The sequence below is a fragment of the Gouania willdenowi genome, chromosome 4 (assembly GCF_900634775.1).
Source record: "Gouania willdenowi chromosome 4, fGouWil2.1, whole genome shotgun sequence".
Lineage (NCBI taxonomy): Eukaryota > Metazoa > Chordata > Actinopteri > Blenniiformes > Gobiesocidae > Gouania > Gouania willdenowi.
In genome coordinates this window covers 669768-682162 of record NC_041047.1, presented here as the reverse complement: position 1 = coordinate 682162, position 12395 = coordinate 669768, and the positions used below count along the sequence as shown (strand labels likewise).

General features: G+C 40.9%; 3 protein-coding genes across 4 annotated transcripts in view; all 3 read right to left on the bottom strand.

Annotated features, from left to right (window-relative positions):
• Positions 1–653: 653 nt before the first annotated feature.
• LOC114461457 (growth arrest and DNA damage-inducible protein GADD45 beta-like) lies at positions 654–3474 on the bottom strand. Its single transcript, XM_028443541.1, has 4 exons — positions 3336–3474; positions 2916–3017; positions 2633–2837; positions 654–2193 (listed from the first exon to the last, which is right to left on the bottom strand). The coding sequence occupies exons 1-4, from the start codon at positions 3377–3379 to the stop codon at positions 2050–2052; spliced, it is 495 nt and encodes a 164-aa protein (XP_028299342.1). The 5' UTR covers positions 3380–3474; the 3' UTR covers positions 654–2049.
• A 2201-nt stretch (positions 3475–5675) lies between these two features.
• On the bottom strand, positions 5676–8532 carry tm2d1 (TM2 domain containing 1). Of its 2 annotated transcripts, none has more exons than XM_028443539.1 (6): positions 8391–8532; positions 7770–7843; positions 7528–7636; positions 7331–7425; positions 7196–7269; positions 5676–5938 (listed from the first exon to the last, which is right to left on the bottom strand). In XM_028443539.1, the coding sequence occupies exons 1-6, from the start codon at positions 8507–8509 to the stop codon at positions 5828–5830; spliced, it is 582 nt and encodes a 193-aa protein (XP_028299340.1). In that variant the 5' UTR covers positions 8510–8532; the 3' UTR covers positions 5676–5827. The 2 variants fall into 2 exon arrangements, with proteins under 2 accessions (XP_028299340.1, XP_028299341.1); XM_028443540.1 differs by having other exon boundaries at positions 7331–7422.
• Positions 8533–9677: 1145 nt separating this feature from the next.
• The window catches only part of thop1 (thimet oligopeptidase 1), a 30830-nt gene continuing 28112 nt past the window's right edge, over positions 9678–12395 (bottom strand). The window contains exon 14 of the mRNA XM_028443536.1: positions 9678–9861. Coding sequence (XP_028299337.1) covers positions 9727–9861 — 135 coding nt within the window. The 3' untranslated portion in view covers positions 9678–9726. The remainder of the gene's footprint in view (positions 9862–12395) is intronic.

The following is a 12395-nucleotide window of genomic DNA, read 5'->3' as shown; positions in this document are numbered from 1 at the left end:
CTAATGTGTCTAGTCAACAATGTAGCTACACGTAGCTCTCCAGGTAGACCTCTACACTGTAACTGAACGCCTGCTTTCTGCTGACCTGCCACTAAGGGGGAAACTCAAAAAACGCCTCAATTATGGGCAGGGCTCCTGATGCAATAAGACACACCCACTCAGGCTGGAAGACTCACACAGCAATGAGTAAATACACGTTCGCGCACACACAGAGAGACAGACGGGAATACACACACGCACGCACTCTGATTAGACCAGAATCTGATCTTTATAGAAGCTCAGATTTACTAATATCACAGCTACAGCAGCCATTTCACAAAGACCATTAAACTTCCTCATTAATAGTCAATCAATGCTCACTGAGGGCTGTAACTGGAGGAACCCCTCCTCCCTCCTCTCAGCTTTTATAGGAGGGGCAGGGCCAACAGTGAAATTTGGTGATGCTCAATGGTCACAATAATCTGTGTCAGCCAATAGAAACATTCTATTGTAATAGCAGCGTTCAACCCTTAGAGGGCAGTAACTCTGACATCCTATTCAGCTTTTGACCTCAGGGTGTGAGGGGGCGCTAGAGCACCATCTATATCTATTTCACTACACAGCTCCTCACCCGAGCTACACGTACTATAAACACACGAGTGAGAGAGAGGAAGTTAGTTTAGACCGGAGATAATCTTTATAACACAGATCATTTACAGTCGTGATAAAGTTCAGACGTGCACTGACAGCAGAGTTGTGGCACAAATATAACACCATACGTGCCGTGCTTCAGATTGTTGTGTAGGGTTCCCACGGTACTACAGTGATGACGTGACAGAAACATAAAACACACGTACTCAGTGACAGATTATTAAAATCGCGCTGTTCATGTCATTACAACACTGTTAGTTTGTTTTACGTGTTCTTTTGTTGTAGTGAACTATCGTGAAGTGTCTCAATGCGTGTGCGTGCACTGTGTTGATGCACTAATGTATATTCTGCTTGTTTTTAAAATGTAATTCCTGTTTTTACAATAGAAAAAAAACCAACCTGTAATCTGATAACATGTTTTTTTAATATACTGTCACAGATTACAGTTACATGTTTTTTGTATACTGATTACATAACATAATACATAGCGTCAGCCTGGACAGAAAGGCTGGGGGCGGGTCTTTGCTTTGACTTTGTTTTTATTGACAGCTTGAGTCATGAAGTAACAGCAATGTGAAAAATAATATGATTACATTTGTATATTTTTTATTATTGATTCTCTTAATATTTCCACATGTATTTTCTTTTCATTTTGGCACTCCTGTGATTCCATAGATTGTGTTTGTTATTGATTTTAAGCTGTTGAATGTTTTCTGATCATGTACATTAACTATAGATATACATTTGTATATGTTTAGTGCTAACTATTATTAGATCTAATGTTAGCTCAGATTTTTATTCACTTTCAAACATTTTACATGTTAATAATAATATAACAGTTACACACTGTCCAGATTAATAATAACAATATTTAATAAGAATAAATGTGTGGACACATTTCATGTCCAACACCAACTAGTAACTGCTCAACGGTAGGAAATCTAACATCTGGTCCCAGATGTGGTTTTTTTTTTTACAGGAAGTGTGTGTGTGTGTCCATGAGGACACGCCCCCTGCTGGGAACACTGGAGGAACGTGAGGAAGGACTGGATCATTCTGCTGAGTCACTCTGAGCTGTGAGGAACAGTCTGTTTCCATGGCAACGCTGATGGAGTCCTCAGTAACCAACAGGATGGAAGCTTGTGTCCAACATGTGGCTCAGCTGGTGTCCTCTGAAGGGCCTCGACCCAAAGCTTTCACCACAGACCTTGGACCAGAACTCTGTGACCTGGACCTCCTCCTGGACCTGGACCTCCTCCTGGACCTGGACCTCCTCCTCCTCCTCAGCGACAGTGAACCAGCTCGGCTCTTTTTGACGCCACTTAACTCGGTTTGGTAGGCTCCACCCCCCTCTCAGCGGTCCGGCTTGGTAGGCTCCGCCTCCTCTCAGCGGTCCGGCTTGGTAGGCTCCGCCTCCTCTCAGCGGTCCGGCCCAGTCTGGCCCGGCTCAGCTCGGTCCTGCAGCTGCACAAAGGGGACCCACTGGTTCTGGTCTCTGCTCTGCTCACAGAAGCTACCCACATGTTGAAGAGCGGGGCACTGCAGAGGATGGACCGCTGGGCTCTGTGGGGGAGGAGTCATCAGATAACACAGTCATCAGTGTATACTGGTTATAGAATAGAATATTATACTGTATATTACATTTTACTGAGCAGATCTGAAACACTTACAGCATTTGTTACAATGTTTTATTGAAAATAAACATTTAAAGATGATGAAATACTAAAACCTTATCAGCAATATTTAACTTTACTAATTAATAACTATTTATATTTGTGGGTTTGAATCTAGACTAGAGCTGCTGAGGGCCCCTCACATGGTCCTCGAGGGCCACCTGGGGCCCACAAGCCCTGTGTTGAGGACCCCTGCTCTATAACAATTAGCGTCCCCCTGGGGGTACCTGTACCCCACTTTGGGAACCTAAGATCTAAACCAAACAGTTTCCATAGTGTGTGTGTGACTGTCCTCTGTGGGAGGAGCATGTGAGGGGGTGTGTCCTCACCGTGACCAGGATACAGTGCAGGTCCCGCCCCCCCTCCCCCTCCCCCAGCAGCTGTCCCAGCCTCCTGAGGCCGGACACGCGCACGATGTGCGTGTGGTTGTCGGTGCAGAAGGCGCTGAGCAGAGTGAAGTGGATCTGTAGAGCTACGTCACACTCGTCCTCTGCGTCGGCCGCGAGCACGCACACGAGCACGCTGTCAGGGTCCCTGGGGGCCAACAGAGACAGGGGTGTTAGAGCGGGAGCGAGCACGGAGCCGTGAACGTGCGTGGACGCGCGTACTTACACGTTCATGAGCTTGGCGGACTCGTACACGCCCACAGTCAGACAGTGCCTGCGCTGCGCGGCCACGAGCAGCTCCTCCAGCGCGCGGCTCACCGCCTGCATCCTGCGGACACGCGCACGCGCATTAGATGAGTTACAAATATAATGACATTTAAAACGTTTTATTTTATTATATATATTAGAAACTAGTTTAAATATTGAGACATAGAACAATGTTTACATTAGAAACAATAACATTTATGTTGTGCAAAACAATACAATTAAATAACAATAAAATAGGGGTTCACTATTATGTATGTGTTATAAAATATTATGTACAGGTTTTTACATATGATGTATTTATATACACACACACACATACACACACATGCATGGGCAGATTATAAATATATATTCATATATAAATATGTTTATCACTGACCTGTGGTCGGTTCTGTTCGGTCCAAAAACCTCCTCCAGAGTCATGATGAAGTGATAAAGTCCAGATCAAAGCGTCTCAGATCAAAGCGTCCGTTAACGGTCGGTTACCGGGACCGTCTGTGGATCAGAGTCGCTGCTCCGCTTTATCAAGCCTGTGGGCGGGGCCACGCACCTCTACCGCTCCCTGATTGGTCTGATTTAGTCTCGAACGCCTCTGCACCACGTGCTTTATTTAGTGACCCCCATTAAATAAACACATGATCTCAAATAACAGTATTTTAATTTTTTACTTTCAGTTAAATAAATAAATACATTTATTTAAAAATATGTGAGCTGGTAAATCACTCGCTTTGTGCACAAAACATAACACAATAAAAAAACAAGATCAAACACTAATTCTAGAAATAATTCAACAGAAATGTGTGATATTAAACACACACACACAGGATGAGGTCATTGTTGAGGAATGTAGTCTGATATCAGCTGAGTTAAAGTCTATGATGTCATCACACACTCTGGGTCGGTGTGTGTGTTTACAGGAAGTGTTTTGGTGGGAATCTCTGGTCATGTGATCGGTGAGTCAGCAGTGAGTGACGTCATCTATGGGCTCCCCTCACCGTGAGACGGGATTGGTCAGTGGAAGGATGGGAGGAGAGAACAGGTTAGTCATCATCATCATCATCATCATCATCATCATCACAAGCTGCTCCAATAGCTGTGTGTGTGTGTGTGTGTGTGTGTGTGTGTGTGTGTGTGTGTGTGTGTGTGTGTGTGTGTGTGTGTGTGTGTGTGCTGAGAGCATCTCTGTAACTGAAAGTCATGTGACTCCTCAGAGGAACCCTCTCTGTCCTTATATGGTCGTGTACGTGTGATGGAGCAGCGCCCCCTGCTGTCATCACACACACACACACACACACACACACGGGCTTCAGTATTTTAACAGTGGTTCCCAACCTCTGGTTCGTGGAATTGATTTAGTGAGAGGGAGCATGACCATGAAAAGCAAGTTAAAGCTACAGTATGTACATTTTTGTGTTATTTGGTCATAAATTCATAATCATCTTATTATATTGGAGCATCACGCTGGACTTCAGCCAATCAGAGATCTTTCTATAAACAGGGCGGTACCATGAGCTGTTTGAAGCGTTACTATTGGCAGCTGGAGCCGCTCGTCAAACATTGATGTGTGTTCTGGATCGGACAGTAGGTTATGATCAGCTACTAGTGTTTGAAGATCAGCTGTGACTGTGAGCCTCTACTGTCCTCACAGCAGGAAGTGACACGTGTTCATAAAACTGTCCAATAACAGATAAAGTTATTCTTAGTGGAGAAAGTTCCACATTGTGCATGTTTAGTTCAGGATGGGAGGGGGAGCGTCCTATGATTCTACATACTGCAGCCTTAATTAGTATCACATCAATGTGCTTTACCTGATTATAGAGACACCTTGTCTTTGTTGGTTTATAATAATGTTTCATACAAATGAGATTATTTAGTGTCACCAGAGGTCAAAAGGTCACTGATTGATTAAAATTAAGGTCTCCTTCATGAATAAGTGATGATAACATTTCATAAATTATTAATCACGTGTTTCATCATTTCTTTACAAAAGCATTTTGAGACAAACAGAAAAACAGAAAAAGTATAAGTTACCAAGTCAGAATAAATCTTTAAAACAGTTTTTTCTTTCACATCAGAAACTTTCAGGAATGTTGGTACAATTAATTAGTAATGAATTATTTATTCATTCTCTGACACTAATCACTCACTATTGACTTTACAGCAGTTTAAAGGTTTGGTTGATGGATTAATAAGTGTTTTCTATTGTTTTTAACTTCACTGTAATAAACTGTGTGTGTCACCGTGTGTGTGTTAAAGGTAAACATGTGTGTGATTTCTGATTCCCTGCTGACAAGGAGCAGTTACTGGTTACTGTCCTCCTGCAGCTACACACACACACACACACACACACACACACACACACACACACACACACACACACACACACACACACACACACACACACACACACACACACACACACACACACACACACACACACACACACACACACACAATTTTATTTGTTTACCTTCAGGTCGACCCGAGTCAAAAAAAATGTTCCCATCCATTAAAGTGTGAAAACCAACAGCTGCAGGTTGCACCTGAACGCACCACAGAGACTTCACACCTCACACACACACACACACACACACACAGTGATACACACATACACACACACAATTATGTATGTATGTACAGATTAGGATCATTTAATCCTTTGGTGAATAAAAGCATGTTTTTAACTTTATGAGAAACAAACACAGATTGAGACTCAAACTTTACAAAATCATCCTTTAACTCTTTATTTACAAACACATCATAAATAAACAACAAAACAATCACGTGTTTACTGTGCACAAGTCACGTGTTCAAAAACAAGGAATAGATATCAGTGTTCCCATGGCAACACAAGCAGACACACACACACAGTCACACAGGGAGGTGGGGCTTCCTGAACGTCTGGTTGTTGATTGACAGTCGAGTCAAACGAGCTCCATAAAAGTCAACGATGTAATTTGATCCGTCAGCTGGACCCACAATCTGTGAAGAACACACAACTCAGCTACACACAACTACACACATGCCTTTTATCATCATGTGTCTCCATGGGAACGTTGTCACATGATGAGGACATGAAGGCCTCTGATTGGTTCTTTCTATTGGGGCTGAATAGCAGGGATTGGTCAGAGGATCGACTCAAAGTCTATATTTAGTGACAGTGTGAGAAAAACATAGAGTTGGATGAGTTGACCTCCATATTAGTCCTACATCACTTCTCAACATGTGTAGAACTTTCCTCTCCTTGGTCAGGTGAGGAGCTTTCTATGAACTTCATTAAAGTCACCAACCAGAACAATATGACTTATTAACCTGATGATAAAAATTACACACCACCACCTTCATTCCCTCTAGTACGGCCTCAATGCACACAATCCTTCCTTCTGTTTCTTATACTTGTCTTGTAAAGACCAAACTGATATTCTTATGATTTCTTCTATTTGATGTTCACAGACAAAGCCAACGTGTCTCACATTAAACTCATGTAATCTGTGTTTTACAGGTTTCATTATTTTCTGCTCCACCAGGAAACAAACCCTCACTTTTCTTTAACTGCATTAATCACCTTGTCCTTCGTTGATTGATCCAGACAACCAATCAGAACCAGCCTCAGAGGCTGATGTTCCTGTGCATTTCAGCTGCTCTGATGTTTCCTCCTGTACGGTCGTCAGCGCTACATTCAGCTCTACTGTAGTTTGTTTAATAACTGAAACACTGCAGTCGCTTATTCTCAAAACTACTGTGAAGAACTTCTCCATACATCCAACCAGCACGCTGCAGCGTCTTCTTCTGCTTTTTAAAGTATTTAGATGTCAAGCTTTACTAAGTACTGACATTAAAACAGTTGAAACAAGCACTTTTCTTCACCACTAAGGATTGTTTTTCATATTAAAAACCATAAATCAGTCTGCTCAGGCAGACATCTTAGTTGCTGCACCAACGTGACTCATAATCAAAGTTTTTGACATTCCATCTAGAATGTTTTATAGACTTTATATCACATACTGAATGCATTTCATACTAAAGATAGCAATTCTTCTCTTACTGGAAAACATTTACTCGAGTACATTTTTACACCAGTAACTTTAATTCTACTGTAGTAGATTGTGTCTGTATTCTTTCAATCTGGTTTAGTAGCACCTCACCACACGCCTCTGTTATTCTTCTTCTACTGTCTATGAAGAGCAAAGGTGCACATGTAGCTGTGGGGGGGGGTTACTTAGTTCTGCTGTTACACACCTGCATGGAGATCAGGATGAAGTCGATGAGCGTCCCAATACCACAAAAACCAACTGTACAGAACTTCAGCAAACCTGAAACAGTAACAGTAAAGTGTCACTGTGTGTGTGTGTGTGTGTGTGTGTGTGTGTGTACCTAGAGCAGGGTATCCCAGATAAAAGCGATCAGCTCCGATCCATCCCAGGAACAGAGACAGAGCTACGGCCACTTTGTATGAGTAGTAACCACTGCTGAAACACACACACACACACACACGCACACTGTGTGTGAGAAAGAATGTGTGCGAGAGAGAGAGAGAAAGTGTGTGTGTGTGTGTGTGTTTGTTCACTCACACATTCCTACAGGAAATGGTTTTGTTGAATCCGACCTCGTCTCCACTGAATTTAAACTCTGAGCCGTTAGAGAGTAAACAGCTGATGTTTGGAGCAGGAAGACACAACACTGACACACACACACACACACACACACACTTTACAAACGTGGTCTTGGAGAGCTGCTGTTCTGCATGTTTCTCATGTTTAGCTGCACTGATGTAAAACGTGACAATGTGTGTGTGTGTGTGTGTGTGTCTCACCTAACGCTGTGGCATCTGTACAGTTTTCAGGCTCCTGAGTGATTTCATCGATCTTTGGTTCGTTACAGAGATACGTGGGTAGAGTGAAGGAGAACATGCTAACGACATGCTAACGACATGCTAAAAACACATTCAAGTGGACGCAGTACTGACGTCTTGTTACCATGGTAACGCTCGGTAACAACCTCCCATTAGAAAACAGTTGGTACAGATGTCAATCAATCAATAAAACTTTCTTCCAATTTCATTAGTAGATCAAAGTGGTTCACAGACATATTTAAAATAATTAATAATGATAAACAGGTTCAGATTCTAATTCACACAGAAGAATTTTAATAAAATAATTAAAAAGATGATTAAAAACAAATGCTATGCTAACAGGAAACACTTCTTTCCTGTTACTACGGTTACTATACTTTTTTTATGTGTTACCATGGAAACGTTCACTGCCGCTGACTTCATGTTACAGCATGTAACGTCCAGGTAAACTGGTGACGTCATCGTTTAAGACCAAGAATGTTATCGGTCAGAGAAACAGTAACAGTGAGCTAATGCTAAGCTAATGCTAAGCTAATGCTAAGCGGCAGTGAGCGCAGACTGAGCGGCTCACAGAGAGGATATTGTCCGGGCCTCAGGGCGTCACAGCTCAGCACAGGTTCGGTTCTTAACGGTGGGAAACACAGACTCACACAGAGCAACAGAACCGGAGCAGAGCGGCTCCTCCTCCTGTAGGACGCCATGTTGGATCTGGACCCGCGGTCACGTGACGAAACAAGCTTCGAGGACCCGCGGAAGATTGTGGGAATTCAGAACTTCAGTTTCGACTGAAGTCGTGTCTGTTTTACTAGAACTTTCAGAGCAGAAATAGCTTTATTTTATTTCGGTTACGGTGACCACACGTAGGTTTGACCTCTTTCCACGTCTTGTCCGGGGATATTTTACAATTGTATTACGTTTTTTAATATTTTACCAGTTAATTAAATTAGCATGGTTCCCAGGGACCCTGAACGCATCTCGGTGAACACGTAAATTTAAATAACCGTTACTTCGCTAATATTTCACTTGTTTCTGAAAGCTAATAAGTTTTTCTTTCATTTCGGTAATTTTACTCACACGTGACAGAATCATTACATTTTACGATTTGTTTTTACGAAATCGTCAACACAAAAAGATTGAGATTAAATAGCAGTGGATTTAATTAACAAAAGTTATCTATATTTCATAATTATTTAATGTTCTGTAAGCCTTGAGTTTATTAGTCATAGTTTTAATTTCTAGATGTTTCTCATTGTTTTATGAGATGTTTCAAGGACAGATTGTTAAAATACATAATGTGATTGACTTCAGTCACCAGTGATTTAAGTCTTTATTTAAAATATATATATATATATATATATAAAAAAACCCTTATTGACAATAACAACGTATTTATCTACTATATTGCATTTTTCTGTTACAAGGTATATTAAAGAAATCATAGAGTTATTAGAGTATGAAGAGGTCATGTGTGTTTAATATAAATATGGTTTACCTTGTTTTAGTGTCACTTTAGTCTAACATCGTGTTTGGAGCTGAACTGTTGGACATTTATTAGTCAGGTGTTTTTATATTATCTTTAATGTTCTTATAGTTTATATTCTTAACATTATTGTTAATCATCCATAATATTTATAGTGGGGGGGAGGTCTCTGTTTCTCGTTTCCTAATCTTTGACTTTCTTTATCTATCGTTCTCTCATTAAACTCTGAGGATCTCTTTAGGATCAGCTGATGGAGGTTCAGGGGAGTTTTACTAAAGGTGAATTAGTAAATCCAGGATAACAGGATTATCTGGTTAAACTTGTCAGGTTTTCCATCTTTTCTCTGGTTGTTCATTTCCATCCCCTGTAAATAAATAAAGTGACTACAGTGTGGTTAATCAGGCTTTTATTGTGGAGGGACACTTCCTGCAGGTCGGCTCAGTCGGGGGTCAGTCCTTTGCTCAGCAGGAAGGCTTCCTGTTTGGGGTCCCTGCCCAGGAACTTTTTCAGCATCTCAGACGCATCCTCAGAGCCTCCAGGACACAGGATGAATCTACGGTAGTCCACGCCCACCTGAGGAGGAGAACCAATCAGCATGTCAGGATCACCTTCTCCTCGTGAGTAAGGGTGGTTTGTATCAGTTTAACATCCTCTCATCAGTGGGGAGTGCTGCCCCCTGCTGGCAGCTACGTTCACCATTACTCTACAGCACTGGTTCTCCACCTTTTCAAAAATAAAGGTCTGAGAGAACAGGACCCCCACTGTACTGCAGGTGGAGACAGGGCCATCTATAAGGGGGATAAAGGGGAGGTTCAGGTGACTTTATTAGTACCCGTAGGGAGATTTGTTTAGCAGTGAAAAACAGAGGATGACATCTACATTAACATTAAAAAAAACACAAAACACTGACAAAAATAAACAATTCACAACATGTCATCGTACTCTCAGGCTGACCAGGACTGAAGGAAAGAGGAGCAACTGATCAATTAAAAGATCATTACAGTATCACAGTAAAATGATAAAACTACTATTAATTAATACATTAATAAAACTAGAACTTATTTAAAAGAACAGCTGCTCCTTGGGACCCTGAACCTCCAACCAGATAGAAGCAGCTGGAACTCTGCAGACAGAGGGTGGGAGGTATCTGCTGTAATGGAGCAGGTGATCCACTGTAACTGTCTAGAGTACAGGAAGTCCACGTTCAGCAGAGACTCACCAATGAGTCGACTAGACCATTTCACTATCTGACCCAGTCTGTTTCTGTCCTTCAGGTGACCCTCTAAACCATGACACCAGACAAAAAGATCAAACAAATTCAATAAAAACACTGTAAAACAGGATCATCATAGTTCATGAGTAGAAGCTACTTTAAGCAGTGAAGATGCTGGTGACCTCTTTTACACACAGTTCTCCTCAAAGTTCAGAGTGTTATCAATGATGGTCCCAAGGTATTTGTAGGATTGAACACATTCAACATTGACTCCCTTGATGGTCGTGATGTCATGGTTGATCTTTGTTAGTCTTCTAAAATCAATAATCATATCTTTGGTTTTTACAGTGTTAACTTCCAGATATGATTCATCAGAACATTTCATCAGTGATAGTCTCCTCCAGAGCAGCCATGGTCCTAACAACCACTGTATCTGCATACGTTAAAATACACCCATTTTTAAAAGTACTCTGACACATATTAGTGTAGAGCAGGGGTCTGCAACCTTTACTCTCAAAGGAGCCATTTTGCCTCATCTCGCCTGGATTAAAATCCTTCCGGAGCCGAAAAATGATCTGATCAATGAAGATAATACAGTGTATAAAATTCTATACAGTTAAAATAGTATCGAATAATTTTATGAGTTAATGATTTGAAGGGAATAACTTGAATTTGATAACATGATCATATGTGACATGCTAATTTCTTGCAACATATCAATGTTTATTAATGTTGGCAATTAAATAAATCTTTCACCACACAAATAAAATCTTTATTTTCTTCCAGAATAGTCTGTTTGTTTAGTTATCTTACCAGGGATTTAAAACTTAAGGTTCGCCGCAGCTGCAAGGAATGTTGATGGTTTTAGATGTTGTAGGAGGTGAGAAGGTGGCTGAGTTATTGCACAATGTGATTTATTTTTAGATTAACTAATTTATCATAATTTTATTTGTAGTTATTTTTACTCATCAATCAATACCCTCTGTAAAAATTATTTATTTATTTTTTAAAGCTACAGGGAGCCATTGCAAAAGAGTCAAAGAGCCACATGAGGCTCCAGAGCCACAGGTTGCAGACCCCTGGTGTAGAGAATAAAAAGCAGAGGTGATAGCACACACCTGTGTGGAGATCACACAGTGTTTGATAAAAACCTGTTCACTCTCTGTGTTGTATTTGTTAAAAGTCTAAAATCCAGCTCACAACATTATTACATTAGTTAAAATCATCCAACATTCAGTAGATTCTAATGTGTGGTTGAATCGTGTTAAAAGCAGATGAGAAATCAATAAATAAGTCAGACATGGCTTCTAGTTCCCTCCAGATGTTTAAGGAGCAGGTTAGACAGAGTTAGTGTTGGGTCTATAAACAAACTGTAGTGGGTCAACATGTTTTATTTCATAGTTCTGATGACACCAGCCTATCAAAGGCCTTCGTTGGGAGTGAGGTCATGGCTATGGGTCTAAAATCATTTCATATGTGGAGACGGTTTGATTTATGGATCAGGACAATAACAGACTTCTAGACTTTAGGGACATGTTGTGTTTCTAAAGATTGATTAAAATAGAATTACAAAGAACTTAAATAAATGAGCACAGATATTGTCTGGACCAGGACTCCTGTTTACTTTAGTGCATGAGAAAGTTTTCTCAACATCCCTCTGTGTTATTGGAAAGTGTTGATAGTCCTGAAGTTTAAGGCTCAGTTCACAGGTTTCTTTACTAAAATCAAACATATTAAAACCATTATAAAAACAGTTCAGGGCAGTAGCAAAGCTGTTTACAGTGACCTGTGTGCTAGTATGAGTGTTCTGGATGCTGCTATGGTCTTCATACTGAGCCATCGTTATTAGCAGACATCTTATATCTCTGTTTGACTTTCAATATTTCAGTTTCAG

Bases quoted from the DNA above. Each gene is read 5' to 3' on its own strand.
- LOC114461457 (XM_028443541.1), bottom strand. From the start codon at position 3,379: ATGACTCTGGAGGAGGTTTTTGGACCGAACAGAACCGACCACAG. The intron at 3,018-3,335 runs GTCAGTGATAAA...GCGTGTCCGCAG, and splicing joins CCGAACAGAACCGACCACAG to GATGCAGGCGGTGAGCCGCG. The intron at 2,838-2,915 runs GTAAGTACGCGC...GTTGGCCCCCAG, and splicing joins TCCGCCAAGCTCATGAACGT to GGACCCTGACAGCGTGCTCG.
- tm2d1 (XM_028443539.1), bottom strand. From the start codon at position 8,509: ATGGCGTCCTACAGGAGGAGGAGCCGCTCTGCTCCGGTTCTGTTGCTC. The intron at 7,844-8,390 runs ATATCCTCTCTG...CACTCTACCCAC, and splicing joins GACGCCCTGAGGCCCGGACA to GTATCTCTGTAACGAACCAA. The intron at 5,939-7,195 runs GTGTGTAACAGC...TGTTCTTCACAG, and splicing joins TCATCCTGATCTCCATGCAG to ATTGTGGGTCCAGCTGACGG.